General features: G+C 45.8%; 1 protein-coding gene across 5 annotated transcripts in view; it reads right to left on the bottom strand.

The window, feature by feature from the left end:
- ankrd6b (ankyrin repeat domain 6b) overlaps positions 1–16,030 on the bottom strand; it is a 26,614-nt gene extending 10,584 nt beyond the window's left edge. For 2 of the 5 annotated variants that reach the window (XM_023810284.2, XM_023810287.2), the window contains exons 1-3: positions 15,907–16,030; positions 3,010–3,278; positions 193–291 (exon numbers count right to left, since the gene is read on the bottom strand). In XM_023810284.2, the coding sequence (XP_023666052.2) occupies positions 193–291; positions 3,010–3,132 (222 nt within the window). In that variant the 5' untranslated portion in view covers positions 3,133–3,278; positions 15,907–16,030. Of the gene's footprint in view, positions 1–192; positions 292–3,009; positions 3,279–8,956; positions 9,059–9,340; positions 9,554–14,657; positions 14,740–15,906 lie in introns of those variants that run through there. The other 3 variants (XM_072702912.1, XM_023810285.2, XM_023810286.2) reach the window with 3 other exon arrangements.

The following is a 16,030-nucleotide window of genomic DNA, read 5'->3' as shown; positions in this document are numbered from 1 at the left end:
TTTCTCACAGTCCCCAGGAGCACTAACATGCATGTATGCTCTGCATGTTGTACGGCATCAGTGAAATTCCCCAGGGTGCAGAAATTAGGTCAGTATTTCATACTTCCATGCGGTCGCTACGCTAAGCGGTGCCCTTCATGCTCTATAGCGGCACAATTCGCTGCTGGATTGCGGCCTTCGGCCTGCGCTTACATCATCCTGGACGTCCAGATCACAGCCAGCCTTCAGCAGGATCCGCACGACCTCCAGGTGACCTTTGTAGGCGGCCAGGTGCAGCGGCGTGCGGCCGTACTGAGGGGAGAGACACACACGCACACACACGAGAACACAGGAGACGGTCATTCCTACAGCAGGCACACAGCAGAGGCCTGTAGTGACCAAAGCAGCTCAGTCAGGGCTCCTTTCTGGCACATTCTGTCTGCATAATAAGGAGCAGAAAGAAAGAAAGCTTAATCCCCAGTGGGGGGGGGGGGGGGGGCCTGCTCTCATGTATTTGGCCCAAAGAGCAGTGAAGCAGGTTTTAACACGCGTTTCATTAGTACTATAGTACCAGTTATTTGTAAAATATACAATTAACACACAAGGCTTTTCACATTTATACAAAATGCTATACTACCTATGGCATGTGCAATATTTTCTTAATCACAGTGCTGAAATGTGCAATATTTTTCTTGCTTATTGTGAAGCTGAATCACAAGGGGATGTATATCTATAACACAACACATTTTAAACACCTACTTCGTCATTTTTACTTTTTTTGCATTTTTACTCTTTACATTCCTTTTCTATTCAATTTCATATTCTATGTATTTATATTTTTTCTGCTGATAGTCTCACGCTTTCGTTGTAGGTTGTGGAATGACAAAGGTGTTCATTCATTCGTTCATTCGTTCATAATGTGTCAGTACTTTTGTCTGACATTCTTTTTATCCCCTTAATGTGACCTAAAGCAACTGACTCATCACCCATTTCAGACATTTTTATTAGCATAGAAACTCCTTTTGGGGAGTAACAGTAACACTGCAGGTTGTGGGTTCAGCTCCCAGTGCCCCACACACACAAGGACACACACATTCTTGAAAGTTACAATTCTCCTCTATAAAGAGCATGTACTCAACAGCAGCATATATGGACTGTTAATCATGATGTCTACAGCACCATCTAACTCTCCATTTTACGAACATCATGGTAACTTCTACATTTCTTTGACAGCCTTTTAAAAACAGAACAATCTGTGAAGGATAATCTACATAAGGTGAATACTCTTAGGTCCTCTCTAACATAATTAGCAATGAGTCATTTTCATTCCCCTTCACTTTCCCCCCCTTCGCTCTTCATAACGTTTTTTCTCAAACACACCCCTGGCGATGCTATTTTATCAGCTGGGGGGTTTGACACGCCGTACTACACTGCCTCAAGGCGTTTCCCCCATAGCTAGCATGCTGTGCTAAACCTCTCATCAGCACACTGCACGTCGGACTCGAGGGCTCGCGAACCGGCGATCACGCAGAAGTCGGGGCCGGTTTGGCAGGGCCGCGGCCGCTGGGCTTGTGTTCCGCACTGCGCGGTTTGGAGAGAAACCACCAGTGCCATTCAGGTAAAGCCATTGAAGAGCTCACCGTCACCCGGGCAACCAGAAGGGACTCTCAGCCACTGCAGCCCTCGGGCCCCTGCCTCCCTTCTCTCTGTATCGCTCACGTTTTGCTCTACTGGGGGAAATTCCAACCCAAACTTTAGCCTTTGTTTCACAGATTATGTATTTATCAGGCAGTGAAGCCGACACAGCAGTTTCCTGCTGGGCCGGAGCCCATCATCATTACGCACGAAGACGGCCGCGATATCGTGCTGCTAGTTCAGCCACGCAGGAAGAAGAGGCCGTTCTGCAGGTTTTACCACTGGCCTGAGGTTTAAACAGCCCAGAAAATCCCACCTTAACTTCCCAAGTCTCATGCTTCCGTGTACAGAAGGCAAAATGACCAATGAGTGCCAAAACGAGAACACAAACTCGTCTGAGATTGAACGAGTGTGGCATAATGGTTAGAGAACTTGCCTGGTCACATTTTCGTCATTAATATACTGACGCAGCCTGGTTCTTAGAACAGCTGCAGCAATTTGGATGTATGAATAAAATAATACTCAGTCGTTACAAGTGCTGCGGCTGAAGGGATGTATTGTCATTTCTGTTATATTTTTGTTTAATATATATCTAGCATCTCCCTCCAATGTAAATTTCATTTATATTTTATCCAAAAGATGATCACCCTTGCTATTCAGAGAACTGGACAATTAAGACATTATTTATTAATGACTTAGAAGCCGTGAAATCAGGGGTGTGGCTACGGGTGGGCGGGGGTTTGGGGTTCTCACCCAATCAGAGACATTTATGTAACATGGGACCCAACACTGGTGCCCACTCCATATACCCAAATGCCCAGTCCAGGATGGCATCCTGGTAATCAGTGCGGGAAATTGTCTATAAGAGACAAAACCAGTGATGAATGAATTTAGTTAGTGTTGGGGAATTTTATATCAATAAATATGATGGACAAACAATTTGTAAGTGAGGATTTTAACCCTGATCTGGTTTATTCTGTGAATAACTGTGTTTAAGCACCATTGTAGGTTAGTTAGTGCTTCAGGGGCCCTAATCACAGGCGTGTGTGAAGGTCATCACCGCCCTTCCTGCCGCCCTCATACTCCTAATCCTGACATTTGGACTAGATGGAGTCTCCAGCTCCATCCAAACTTATCTTTGTACCAGCGAGCAAAACCCCTCCAATCTGCAAACGTCTATCTCATACTGTAGGTGTCCGTCCCTGGGTGACACACTAGTTTGGTCTAATAGTTGCACAGGCCTGTCTGTTATGAAACAAAACAACAAAACAGATGTAAAATAAGGCTATTTGAGCCAAATATATCCATTGCTCTGACCTTATCTCAAGGTTTTTTATTGTAAAACGCACAATAGTTTTCACTTAGCATGAATAGAAGGAAGGTCTCGTTAGTTACCTTGGTGACGGCTACTTTGGCGCCCTTGTTAATTAGCTGCACGACATTGTCGGCCTGGCCTTTGTGGGACGCTACGAGGAGCCGTTCTGAGAGCACCTGCACTGCAGCATCCTGCTGGCTCATGTATCAGAGTGGGGAGGGGCGGGGGGCGTGTCCAGAGGTGTCACACCTGGGGGGCGAGGCCACCTAGCTCATGTCTGTCGCGGGGCGGTGGGGGCGTGGACCTGCAGAAGCGCTGCACCCCGGCACGCTCACGTCATCCTCCGGCCCTGGCGGAACAGGAACAGGAACAGGAAACACATGTGGTGTTAACAAGGTGCCATGTGCCCACCAGGGTGACCTCAGCAGGAAGGGACACATTTATACTGTGTTATGGAAAAAATCGGGGCCGGATTTATTGGGGGTGGGGATCCCTGAGCTAAAGTCATTGCTGGGGCCCTATTTACAGCATGAACTGCTGCTGTAACACCTTGGGGGACTAAGCTGCAGCCATTACTAGTGCATAAACCTGCCATTCGCAAAAATCGTTGGTAAACGCGGAGGACTGTGAGGAGTTTTCCAAGAACAGATTCCCTTGTGATTGAATGTGTTGCACTAGCTGCATCAGTAGCACCGTCTGGCCTGCAGCCTCTGGCCATTTGCACACTGGAAGTGAAGGTTCCTCATTGTACATAAACGTGCAAAGCATCTCCGGGTTGGTTTATGCAACTACATGGAGGGGAAGGTCGCCATGGGAACAGAGGAAGGGGCGTCATTCCTGGGAAGACGGATCTATGCAGGGTAAGTGGCCGCCGCCTCCGTCAGCCTGGGACTCCCTCTCCGCGAGCGGCCCGGCCGACACCCGATCGGCCCGGCGCTGACTTCACAAGGAGTGTCGTGCCGCCGTCTCTGATTCCGCTCTTATGTGAAGAGGGCGGCGGTGGCTGAGAGGGGAGGAGGCCTGACTCGAGGCACAAACTTATCTGTAAGGGAGCCGACATCGCGATGGGAAGAGGATGGCGCTCACTGGGCACACCTCGCGGCACTGCGAACGCACACCAGACTCGTCTTACGGCACACTGGACCTGCCTTGTATCACCGTGACGGCACACTGGGCCCACCTCGCAGCACTGCGAACACACACCAGACTCGTCTTACGGTACACTGGTCCTGCCTCGTGGACCCGCAATGATACACTGGGAAGGAGCCACCTCTGACCCGGTCCACTGCTCCATCAGGCCCTCCCAGGATCCTCTGCTGCACAGACCTGTCTGAGTAATGCAGCATTCTGGTCCAGCCACTTGGGTTCTCAGCAATGAGGATCCTGTGAGCCGGATCACCCTCAGGGAAATGCGCCACATGGCTGTAGTGCCGTAACTGACGCTCCCTCACAATGCAGGTAATGTGCCTCATTCGCGACTCCTCTATCAACCGCTCATTCGACACAAAGTCAAACCAGCCGTACCCAAGGATTCTCCGAAGAGACACAGTACCGAAGGAGTCCAGTCTTCGTCTCAGCTCGCTGGATAGTGTCCATGTCTCACAGCCGTACAGCAAGACAGGGAGCATCAGGACTCTAAAGACCTGGACCTTCATCCTCTTACAAAGATATCGGGAGCGTCACACACCCCTCTCCAGCGACCTCATGACCCCCCATGCTCTCCCAATCCGTCTGCTGACTTCCTGTCACTGCTGAGGTAAGTGAACCACAGCAACACTGGCCAATAAAATAAATATATATGGTTTTTAAATTTGATGGAGATTTAGCAGTTTGTTTCATAAACAGCACAGGTGAAAACGACAGCAGGTGTATGACAGGACAGGGCCTGTGGAGATGCAGTCACTCCGCTAAAAGGACATTTAACGTGTCTGACAGCTTGCAAAGAGGCAGGGGTGTGATCACCTTCACAATACGGTAATTCTGAGCCTGCGTGAATGAACAGAGCCAGCAGCAAGATCAGAAAGTGCATGAGAAAGATGAAGCTGGGAAAATCCGTCCTGTTCTGAACTTCTGCTTTTCAGAAGGTGCCTTAACAGTCTCTTCACACGCGGAGACACAAAGGCAGGCCGGGCATCTGCACTGCAGCTAGGCAACTCACCCTTTGTTTAGATTCTTCCAGAACTCAGGGCTCAAAGAGGGATCTGACACCTCCCCCTACACTCAGTGGATTCCAGCTCAGACTGGTTATCAAAGAAACAAAGAAAATAGCAGAAATGTGGGATCTAGTTCGGTTCTATTATTCCGGTAAAATCCCAAGACTGGGAATGAGCTTACAGAAGAGTGAGGGTTTGGAATGTATCTCTGAGCAGGAGGGGTCAGGGGGAGTAAGGTATCCCAGAGGTCAGCGTGTTTCCCATTCTGTCTTTGGGGGGCCTGGAGCTATTGCCCTCACCCTCAAAACATAGTGACCCCCCCCCCCTTAGAACTGATTCTGGAGATAAGTGCAAGTGTGCGATGAGAGACGCAGAATTTTGTACCACACAGTCAGAAGGTCAGTTCATCTCTGGCTCTGTTTAACGCGTGTGTGATGGTTGAGGTGAGGACCTTTGGGAGTTCACTGCGGGAGGAGGTGTGTTCTGACATCACCTGCATGTACAGCCTTGACGATTCCGCACTTGGTGTTTGAAATGTGTTGTTTACATTGGCAGAAGCAAGTTCTACAATAGGCGCTTTCACACCGAAGTTCCGGAACCTGGTCCCTGTGGTGTGAAAATGCCTAATAGTACCAGTATGGTACCAATTTGTTTTCATAATTATTAAAATTACTATTTTTGTGTTTCATTTTCTGAATTGAGGATCACAGCCAATACATGCTACTTCCATTGATGTGGACAAAAGTGCAGAAAAATGTCCAAAGCCTTTCCTGATACCTTAATTCAGGTGGTATAGTGTTGAGGGACATGGATTTGTAACCGACACGTTTTTCAGGTCAAGTCTCCGGTTAAAAATGTCTGCCTGTGTAAAAGCATGAATGTTAAAGCTGACAGCTGTGTAAATCACTCCAGATCCACATCCGCTGAGCTGCTACAACTATAATCGCCATAATCCTCTGTAAAATACCAGAGAAAAACAAGTTGGGTCAGTCCTCTGTAATCCTATGTATCCTCCTCTGCCCACTGTAAGTGTAACCTCTGTCACTGCGAGGCACCTATTTCAAAGCAAAAAACCATTCGAAAGATTACATCTCTATGGGTCAATAGTTTCTCCAGAGAAGACAGTTTATAACACCTAGCGTAAGGGGCAATTAGGAACACCTGTTTAGGGATCTGGACTTTTACAACTCGGTTATAAAAACAGACAGAGTCTTGAACCTTATTAGCAAACGCTAAATGGAGGGCCCTCAAGCAATATTGGTAAACTGCATTCAGGAGGCTTTCTGGAAATCCACAAAGCAGTAAGCAGATTTGTGGCTAAGAGCCTGCAACTGTGACCACGAGGCTCTTGGTATCGGTCCTCTTGTACTTCAGGTGAAGTATCCAACTGTGTTACCGGGTGAACTGTGTAATGTCTGCAGGGGTACCATGGTAATTTTACTTTGTTACTACAAATTAAAACAAGCATGGATAAATTAGGTCAGAGCAGGCCTGTATGCCATAGTCATGGCCCTGTTTTAACACGTTCAGATGAACTTCCACAGGTCTGGCAATGCACCACCAAAGGCGTTTACTTAAGACAGCACCGTGATCCTGGGATCTGAGCCTGTATGACACCGAAATGGCACTCCGATGCGTCAACAAGCAGGCTGGCTGTCAGTGATGATGCTGTCTTAGGACGACAGTGCTTTCTCGTGGTATATGATGAGGCTGCTTTGGTCGCCGTGGGCAGACCCCCCCCAGCCAAAGACCAGAATCCTCACTATTTCCTTCCCTCCCCCACAGAAGATTAGCAAGGCCCATCCGTCTGCCTTTCTGCACACAGACCTCCACTGAGCAATTCCCAGAACCAGATAAAATAAATCCCAAGCTCTCACAGAGAATTCCCGGTTCGTTCTACATTGGGGTGGAGCCCAAAGTCAGCTGACACGCATCCGGACTGAGCGATCACACATGAGGTGACATTATCCCAGCTTAAAGTTGTCCCTGTTCCCCCAGGGCTCACTTTGAACCCCGCTGAAGTCACCTTGCTTAACTGCATTACCAATGGCAAGTCCTCTCCCAAGAATAACATTCCGGTGATTTCTCAAAAACAGTTATCAAAAATAACACAGACCTTTGTTACTGAAACAGAAGAACACTGCATAGATAAAGATTCAGGGGGCAGAGACTGCTCCTATAGCAAAGGTGACCCCCCCCCCCCCCCACTTCTAACAGGTCACTCTTCTTTCTGTGTAGCAAATGCCTAACGCATGAGGTCATTAAAATCTATACCCTATTGTTAGAGGTTACGCACGTTTGATTTCCATGGAGAAAATGCACTTTTAAATTGGCTGTAGTCATTATTTGCTTTACAGTGTATAGACTCCTTCACATATATAATACAGTGTAATATAATAGATTATCTCCAACAAAAAAGCACTGCGTGACCGTTTTGTTCTTGCCGGCGATGTTTAAATCCCGTCACATCAAAGTTCTGCTCAGGCCAGTAACTGTACTGGTATTCTTTGCATGCTTTGTCTAAGCGCGGAACCGAAAGAGCCGGTCTGTCGCCTCTTTTTCATGTTCTCTTGTGGACCCGTTAGGAATTCCTCCCGCCCTGGCAGACGTCCAACTGCGAGACATTAAGATGTATCAAGAAATTAACATGCACACAAAATACGCTGCACTCTCAGGTCCTCAGTGCCCATTCAAAGGCCAGAAAGGGGCCCTACCGCCTTCTTTGGGGCCCAATTCAGACAAGTGGGCGCTGGGGGCAGCCCATAATACTCCCTTGGGAAAAAACCCCAAAGCTTTGTACAGATTTTTTTCCTTTTGAACCACCAAAAAAGAAACACCAATATTATGCCTTTTCAAAAACTCCTCAGTACGTAAACACTTAACGGTGGCAGTTGTGGGTGAGAAAGAATAGGTGTGGAACTGTATTAGACCACAAGAGAATTATTTTAAGGTACAAATAAAAGGAGTTTAAAGGCGAAAAGAGTACAGGAAAGTTCTTGCTACTCCTCCTCCTTCTCATGAGGTCATACCCTTTTCATTTCAAGGTTCACCTCTGCATTACTGACCAGGAGATAAGCTCTCGCTACTGCTGCTAACAGAAGAACGTCACCCATGTTCACAGCACAAAGCCTGACTATCCAGACTGGGGTGGGGGGGATCAGAATCAATATTACCAGGCATCATCAGCACACATTTGGGTTTCCTGTCACTTCCCAGACATCCATTAAGGTCCATCATACCCAGGGACACACCTGCTTCCCGAGGTCATGTCAGTCTGATGTGTCTGCTAATCTGCTCCCGGGGGTACATATGACATTTTATGGGAACGGGGGGCAGCACTCACTCAAATCACGTGGCCATACAAGCACATTCACCCTGCTCAGCCCAGGGTCATTACATCAGCCCGCATTTGCCGCTCCCTTCTCAAACTGTCCCGAAAGTTTTCATAATGGCAGCTCATTTTCAATACCACACAATTTGCCAATTGCTATAGCCTCTCTGTGTCATCGCTTACAAACAGCCTGCAGGAAGACTGACTACAGAGGGGCATTTAAGCTGATTCAGTTCTTAGAATAAAACGACAATAAACAGGCTACTGCCTGCATTACCTGATTCACGGTAACCGTCTATTACACATAAATGTCTGCAACAAAAGCCAAAATGGTTTGGTTCATGACTGAGCTGCTTGCTTATCATCCTGTAAATTAACAGACCTCCTGTTCGTTTGTTGTTTCAATGTAACGTCCAGTGTATTTACATAGACAAAAATCCATAAAAAATAGCCTACAGGAAACTCCGAGACACTTTTGCGTTAGTTTTCAAAAGCCCGAGGTGGATTAACGACTCTTTTTTCACTACAGTAATTACACCCAACCTGTAATTGACAATAAGACCCTCGCAAGCTTCTGTCACATTCCAGCGGGACTCTGAATGTGAGCCGCCTCGCCGCCATCCACCCTCCGCCGGCTGGAAGCTGGGATAACGGCACTTCACTTTGATTACCTTCAAATGAACTTAGGCCACTTTGTGAAAAAGAGTCGGCTAATCCCCATCTAAAAAGTCAAGCAACGGGTCTGTTGAAGTTTCATACAAAATGCCAACAAATAACAAGCTTAACATAAATATCTGGCTGCAGTATTTTCAAATAATTAAGCCTATCGACTTTACTGTGATATCGCACCATTTCGGTTTTATGACTCGCAATACGCCCCGACCGGAGGAGGATCCGCGCAGTGACGCTTACGGTGCGAATACTTACAGTAAACCGGTTATATACGGCAGAGCTCCGCAGGGTGTCGGCGCCGGACAAACGCCCCGTCGGACTGATCGGCCCCCGATCTCTCTCTCCTGCCTCCCGACGGGCCGCTGGCTCCTATTTGCATGTGTAAAGACACAGAGGCGACGGCTGTCGGGGGGATGGATGAGGGGGCGCTGAGCGGCTCCCCGCAAACCCCGCGCATCCAGGCACCGCACCTCGTCCTGTCCGGATTCAGTGCCTTACAGAAGCAGCTACGGAAACAGCACTACGTCCTGTACAAAATGTGGGGCCTGATTTTTTACATTACGGATTATCAAATGCTTTATTTTCTTTCAGTAACACAATGGATTGGTATCGTCACATAATACTGCCTTATCAAATGTTTAAGAAATAAAGTTTAGAAAAATAATATTGTGCTTTCCTTTATATCAAAGCTTATCTTCATTTATTTTTTTGCATGCTACGATCTCGATACGACACTAATCTCCTCCAACCATTTCTTAAAATAATCGTTGCACTACACACGGAGAATCGACAGTGCTAATGAAACAGAATATTCGTATGAAAAACTACATTATGAAATTGTATATGCTAATTAGCTAATCTGCTAATTGAGTAAAATGAATGTATTTACTATAATCCCGCTGTTTTTTAATTGTTACATTGAACCAGGGGCGTCAGAAGCATTTTGAAGGGGGACGGGGACGATGACACACTGGCATAAAACTAATATTTTATGTAAAATGTGGGGGGGTGTTCCGTGCATGTCCCACTGGGAGGAGACCCCGGGGAAGACCCAGGACACGCTGGAGGGACTATGTCTCTCGGCTGGCCTGGGAACGCCTCGGGATTCCCCCAGAGGAGCTGGATGAAGTGGCCGGGGAGAGGGAAGTCTGGGTTTCCCTGCTGAGTCTGCTGCCCCAGCGACCCGACCTCGGATAAGTGGGAGAAAATGGATGGATGGATGGATGGATGTGGGGGGGTCCAAACAAATAATTATGAATTGTGAGGGGTACACGTCCCCCTCATATTTAATGGCGGCGACACCCATGCATTGAACTGATTATATTGGCGGAGCATTGCCCATAGACAAACGCACTGGTTACTTTGCGGGTGATTTCGGGTGACCGATGAGGACCTCAAAGGCGCTGACCACGGTAGGTGCTGGTTTAACTTGGAGAACGTTTGCATGTCCCTGCACTTTACAAATGTGAATGAGGAATTCCTCCAATTCACCTTGTGTCTCACCCATTTGGTGCTCCCTCGTAATGTTACGATTTCGATGTGTTTTAGGGCCTTGTATGGTGTTTGCCCAAACGACACCCCGAGCCCCACCACCCAAAAATAATCACGCTGCAATTAATAATGATATATTTCTCTGAGTGGGGGGTCCAGGAAAATGCCCGGTATGCCAGATGGTCAGTCCGGCCCTGGTGCCCACCCAACATACTCGAATGCCCGCCCAGAATGGCATCTGGGTAGTGACTCTGGTGCAAATAAAAATGCCTCAGATTTGTTCTGGTGCCAACAGCTGCATCTGAGTACAAAACTGAACTAAAAGTTGGCTATAAAATTTCCAAAGATATTAATATTTTTATAGAATTTTATAATTTGTAGAAAGGATGATTTGGAATACTCTATTATTCAATTTATTTTAAATAAATCTTAGACCTTTTTTAAGTATGGTGCAGTGTAATGTGTTATTCAAGTAAAAATAGTGCACTTTTTTTTTTACTGACATGGAAAACCTGGCAATCTCGCAATTCCCAGCACAGCTCCCGGGGGTTTCAGAAAGGCTGACACCGGAGCAATATCTCCATGGCAACAGTGTCACTAGCCCAACAATCCCATACACTACTGACTAGCAGCATCAGCCAAAGCGGCATTCTGGGAATTAAACACGGAATGTGCAAATCTCTCACCAACACAGGCCTGTTTTTAATTGACTTATTTTATAATCATGAATTTTCACATTTTCAGCTAATGATTGTAGATATTGTCAAACCTTTTTTCTCAAATATCTTGTACAAAAGACCTTTTCCATTTAGCAGCCTTTTCTCAGTGAGGCTGATTACCTCTGGATTCATTGAAGACTCGCAAAATGAGCTTCACGTGGCTTCCCTCTGGATGGCGAGCAGGGTGTCAGATAATTAAAATCGGAGACATTTGGATGCATTCTCACGTTTTTTATAGGAAGACACATGTTTGCTTTGAGAGGCAGTTTATAACATGGAAATCTTTAGCATCAAACCAAAACCACTTTCTGTCTATTAAAAGAATATGAGAAGATCTGTAAAGACAAACCCAGTAAGGTGGTTTATACGTAAAGTCGTTAATGATGTTCATTCACTCTAACTGCCTGTAGCTCATTTGTCGCTTCCAGTACAAACCTGACAAGCTCAAACCCTTTGAAAACTCTTAAAATGACCATGTTTCTATTTTTAACTGATTCTAAAAACATACAGACAGACATGGGTGTATATTTTCTGTATCCCTGCTTCTGGCTAAGAAACGATAAGGCATTTTGTGCCGTGTGACCTCCGCTGGCTCTGTCCTGTCCAGTGCGAATGGGTGTGTCTGTGCAGGCTCACCCGTCGGTGCTCATTGTGTCTCTGCCAGACAAACTGGCAGTCGGGGCATCTTCCTCCTTTGGGAACATAACCTGATATCACAGCTAAGATCATTCCTTCTCCGCTTCTCTGGACTCCAGTAATTGGATGAGGCTGCCTGTTTTAATTCTACCTGTATGTCCAAATGTTAACAAATGTGTTTTTTACTGGATGGGTGATTACCAGGAACATTCCTTCCATCAGTACTTAACCCACATTTCCAAAAAGCTGTAGAACATATGGAGGTTTATTTACTTCCTGCCAGTGTCTCTAAATCAGAGGCGGCCAACCAGTCAATTCCATTGCCCCCCCAGGTTGGAAAATATACTGTGAGGGCCACCCCCCATCCACCCCGATCATAACGATTCGGGGACTCACCAGAGAATTTTCTTTGTGAAAGTATCTCTTACTGTGAAAAAGGTTGGAGGCCGCTGCTCTAAATTAACTCAGCAGTTAACAAACTAGGCATTTTCTAAACCGACATTAACGCACCTGTGTGAGATTCCCTTGAATTCTGGCTCAGCAGGTAAGTGCTAAAGATGAGTACAGATCCAGTCCTTTTTACAACGTCAAATATTTAGTCCACGGCACTGGGAAGGGGCAGAACAATAACCGCAGAGTAAATATGGCCTTTCGCGGAACCTTACACACTCCCCGACTTTTACAGATACGTGGCTCATTATCTTCTGTATCGACAGGCAGGATGAAGGCATGCTTCATCTTGAATGGTGTTTTTCTCTGTTCTGTCTGGGAGTGGATTCAGTTTGATTGGCTCGGGCACTGCCAATGGAATGTGGACATGAGGTACAGAGAGAGCGTGGTCTGCTGAAAGCGGAGAGGGACCAACAGTCTGCAAACATGTAAGCATGTCAAACACCTCAGCACAGGAGAGGAACTCCCTCACAGTAACAGGGACTCCCTCACAGTAACTTATGCAGACCTTCATCAAGAACATATAATCTTACTATAGAAATGGTCTTATTTATTTACTTATTTATAATTCACTTTATCTTTACATTCACTTGTCGTCCTGTTGTCTATCCGTCTTGTTGTCTATGTTCACTGTCTGCAGGAGCACATGCAAGCAAGCATTTCATTGTACACGGCACTCGTACTTATACACCTGACAATATAAGAATTGAATTGAATTGAAAAGAAGAATATTACTTGTTTATTCCTTATAAAGTCAAAACTTCACAGGAAATCTCAATTAACATTCATACTGTCTGGAATTTCCTGTGAAAATGCGATAGAAAATAGTTGCACCAGTGCTGAAATGTTGAAAAGTAGGAACTTTTAGGATCATTAAGAATCACTTAGGAAAATTATAGGCGAACTGCAGCCAACAACGATTCCATTGAATAAATTCAGTAATGTAGATGTAAACAAAGTCAAGATGGTTAATATGAGATCCTCAGCACCCTGGCTATCCGGCTGGGTGCCCCAGAGATGCCATAAGGAACACAAGTCAGATCTGTAAGGCAGTGTGGACGTAGCATGACTTCCTCTACTGGGAGCAGGTCTTCCAGTAAATACGGATGACTAAACGAACAGGGTTCCGTGCCCAAATCCAGGAAGAGAGTAACCCTCGAACATAGGATGGCAGGGGGTTTGAATGGGGATGCCAAGTGTTTCAGGTTACATTAATATGCTCGGTTCCTGTGCGGGAGAGAGCAAAACAAGTGTGCCCAGTGGGGGGGGGGGGGGGACTTACGAATGCCATCTGATACATGGCTGTGGGGGGAGAAAAAAATCTGATTACCCCAGGGGGCTCAGCCCACACTAGTATGGGGGTAGAATTTCACGGGGTGAGATCACGTCAGGGCCTCTGTCTTCATGATGGCGCTGATGTCGCTCTATGTGGGTCTGTTTATGATTGGGGGGGGGGGGCTCACACACCTGCCCAGGGAGGGTGTGGCCTTCGCCGTTCCTTCGGAAGGCCCGTTCTGAGCGTCCCGACGGACATAGACGGCAGCCGCCTGAAGGTGCACAGCCAGTGCACAGCCAGTGCACAGCCAGTGCAGATCGGCAGGCTGACACGACCAGCTTTTCAAGAACAGAAACGAACAAACAAAAACGCGCAGCCCTCCCCCAGGCCTCTGGGAGGGGGTCACTGGGCTAAATCTAACATTAGCCTGCGGCGTACAGACAGATAAAATCACTTATCTCCTCTCGCAGCTTAATCAACACCTCATAATTCAGACTCACAGTGTCGTCACCCAGAAGTTGTTCTGCTTACAGAGGAATTCAAGGTTCCTGTGATCTGAAATGCTCTCAGCGACAGTAATGCTGGGAGTTTGCAGTGCCTGATGTGAGGCTCAGCCAGTGCTGACTGATGAACCTGAGTTCAGCATGCTGTGATTGGGAAACAAGCCTTTTCATCAAAGCAAAAAGCTGTTTAACAGAATCACACCTCAACATTGGTGCAATTGCTGAAAATCAGACACAGAAATTTTGCTTAAGGCTAATTCTTCAACAAAAGATTAACAATATTGTTGTTCAAATTAACAAAGGAGCACTAAATTAAATAAATTTAACATTCAATTTTTTAAATAATCCACCTGCTCATTCTCATTTGTGCAGAGAGCTGAATCTGACAGTTTAGTTTAGAGGTCAAGACACTGTATGGGTGCTGTTAGGCTAATACTAATATTTCAGACATGAGGCATACAAATATTAATGCAGATTCTTTTTGAACTTCCACTGACCTTTTTCCTTTTGATCAGCAGATCCAAATTCTCACAACCAATAATTCACCTTTTCCGTGCCATCTATACATCATAAGATTAACATTTGTGCCCTAACACCTCATCTGCAAGATATTTCGACGAAGAGTTACTTTTTCAAGACGCGCTAGCTTCGAACAGACCATAAATCAGACATGAACAAAGGGGCAGAGACGCGCCCGGCGGGGTGCAGCACGTGAAACCCCCCCCCCACCGGTGTCCCGCGCGCCTCGCCCCCTCGTAGCGTCCCCTTCCAGTGCAGATATAAATGTAGCTTCATGCCGAATCAGTGCTCATTGCCGCAATAATTTCCCAACTTAACCAGCGCCTCTTTTCAGTAAGGGCCGGGCACAAGATTTAAGAGTTCTAAAAGCAGAGGCAGATACATTAAATAGAGACATAAATTATACTGTGGTAATTACCTGCATTACCGTAATAATCAAACTTAATGGAGTTTTTCCACACTGCGCGCTGTAGGGCAAAGTTATTTCACCTCGATGCGCCGAGCAAACCTTACTGTTGCCAGCTTACTAATGGTCAGTTCGAAGTACGTCTCGGACAAAAAGAATCAATTCTGGTCAAATTAATGTTTCAATGTAAATCCTTTAATGTAAAGATTCTTACAATCTTTTTTTTTTGTTTTTGTTTTTTTTTTTTTACATTTCCGTAATGGATATCTGAAAAAACGCACTTAATCTTGGTAAAACGCACTGAAAGAGGATATCTGATTGCGTGAAATAGGCACAATAAGCACTGAAATAAAGTACATGAACATACATAAATAAGTGCATGAGCATTTAAAGTACAAGTTTTACTTTAACCACCAAGTTTTGGTGGTGAGATTTCCTAAGGCATCACGTTTTCAGGACAGACCAAAAACCAGTACGCTACCTCCTAAGCGTCGAGAATGACTTAAATATCAATAAATCTTCATAAAGAACAGTTTAATCTAGCGATTTTTCTGACGCGATTAAATGAACAGACAGACTATTAATGTAAATGTTATGAGATTTAAATAACCAAAATAAACCAAAGTAAAATAATTCTGAGTCCTTCTACTGAATGAAATATATCTCTATATACGTCAAGCGCGAAGGAATGTTCACAAGTGCTTCCTCGGGTGAAAACGAAAACGACACTTTTTTGTAAACATGCCCCGATTTCCATGTTAAGCATACATAAAAAACAAGAAACCCGAGTGATTTGAATGTAAAATAGTCAAAAAGCTTACCTTTAGACAAAAATCAGCAATCGCGATATTTGTTTTCAGGTGTATAAGACCAGTTGGAATGGTCTGGATACACGATCTGAGCAGGGGAAGTTTGATAAACGTCCAGACCAAAACATGAGTTAAG

The sequence above is a fragment of the Paramormyrops kingsleyae genome, chromosome 19 (assembly GCF_048594095.1).
Source record: "Paramormyrops kingsleyae isolate MSU_618 chromosome 19, PKINGS_0.4, whole genome shotgun sequence".
Lineage (NCBI taxonomy): Eukaryota > Metazoa > Chordata > Actinopteri > Osteoglossiformes > Mormyridae > Paramormyrops > Paramormyrops kingsleyae.
This window is presented reverse-complemented; position numbering and strand designations above follow the sequence as displayed.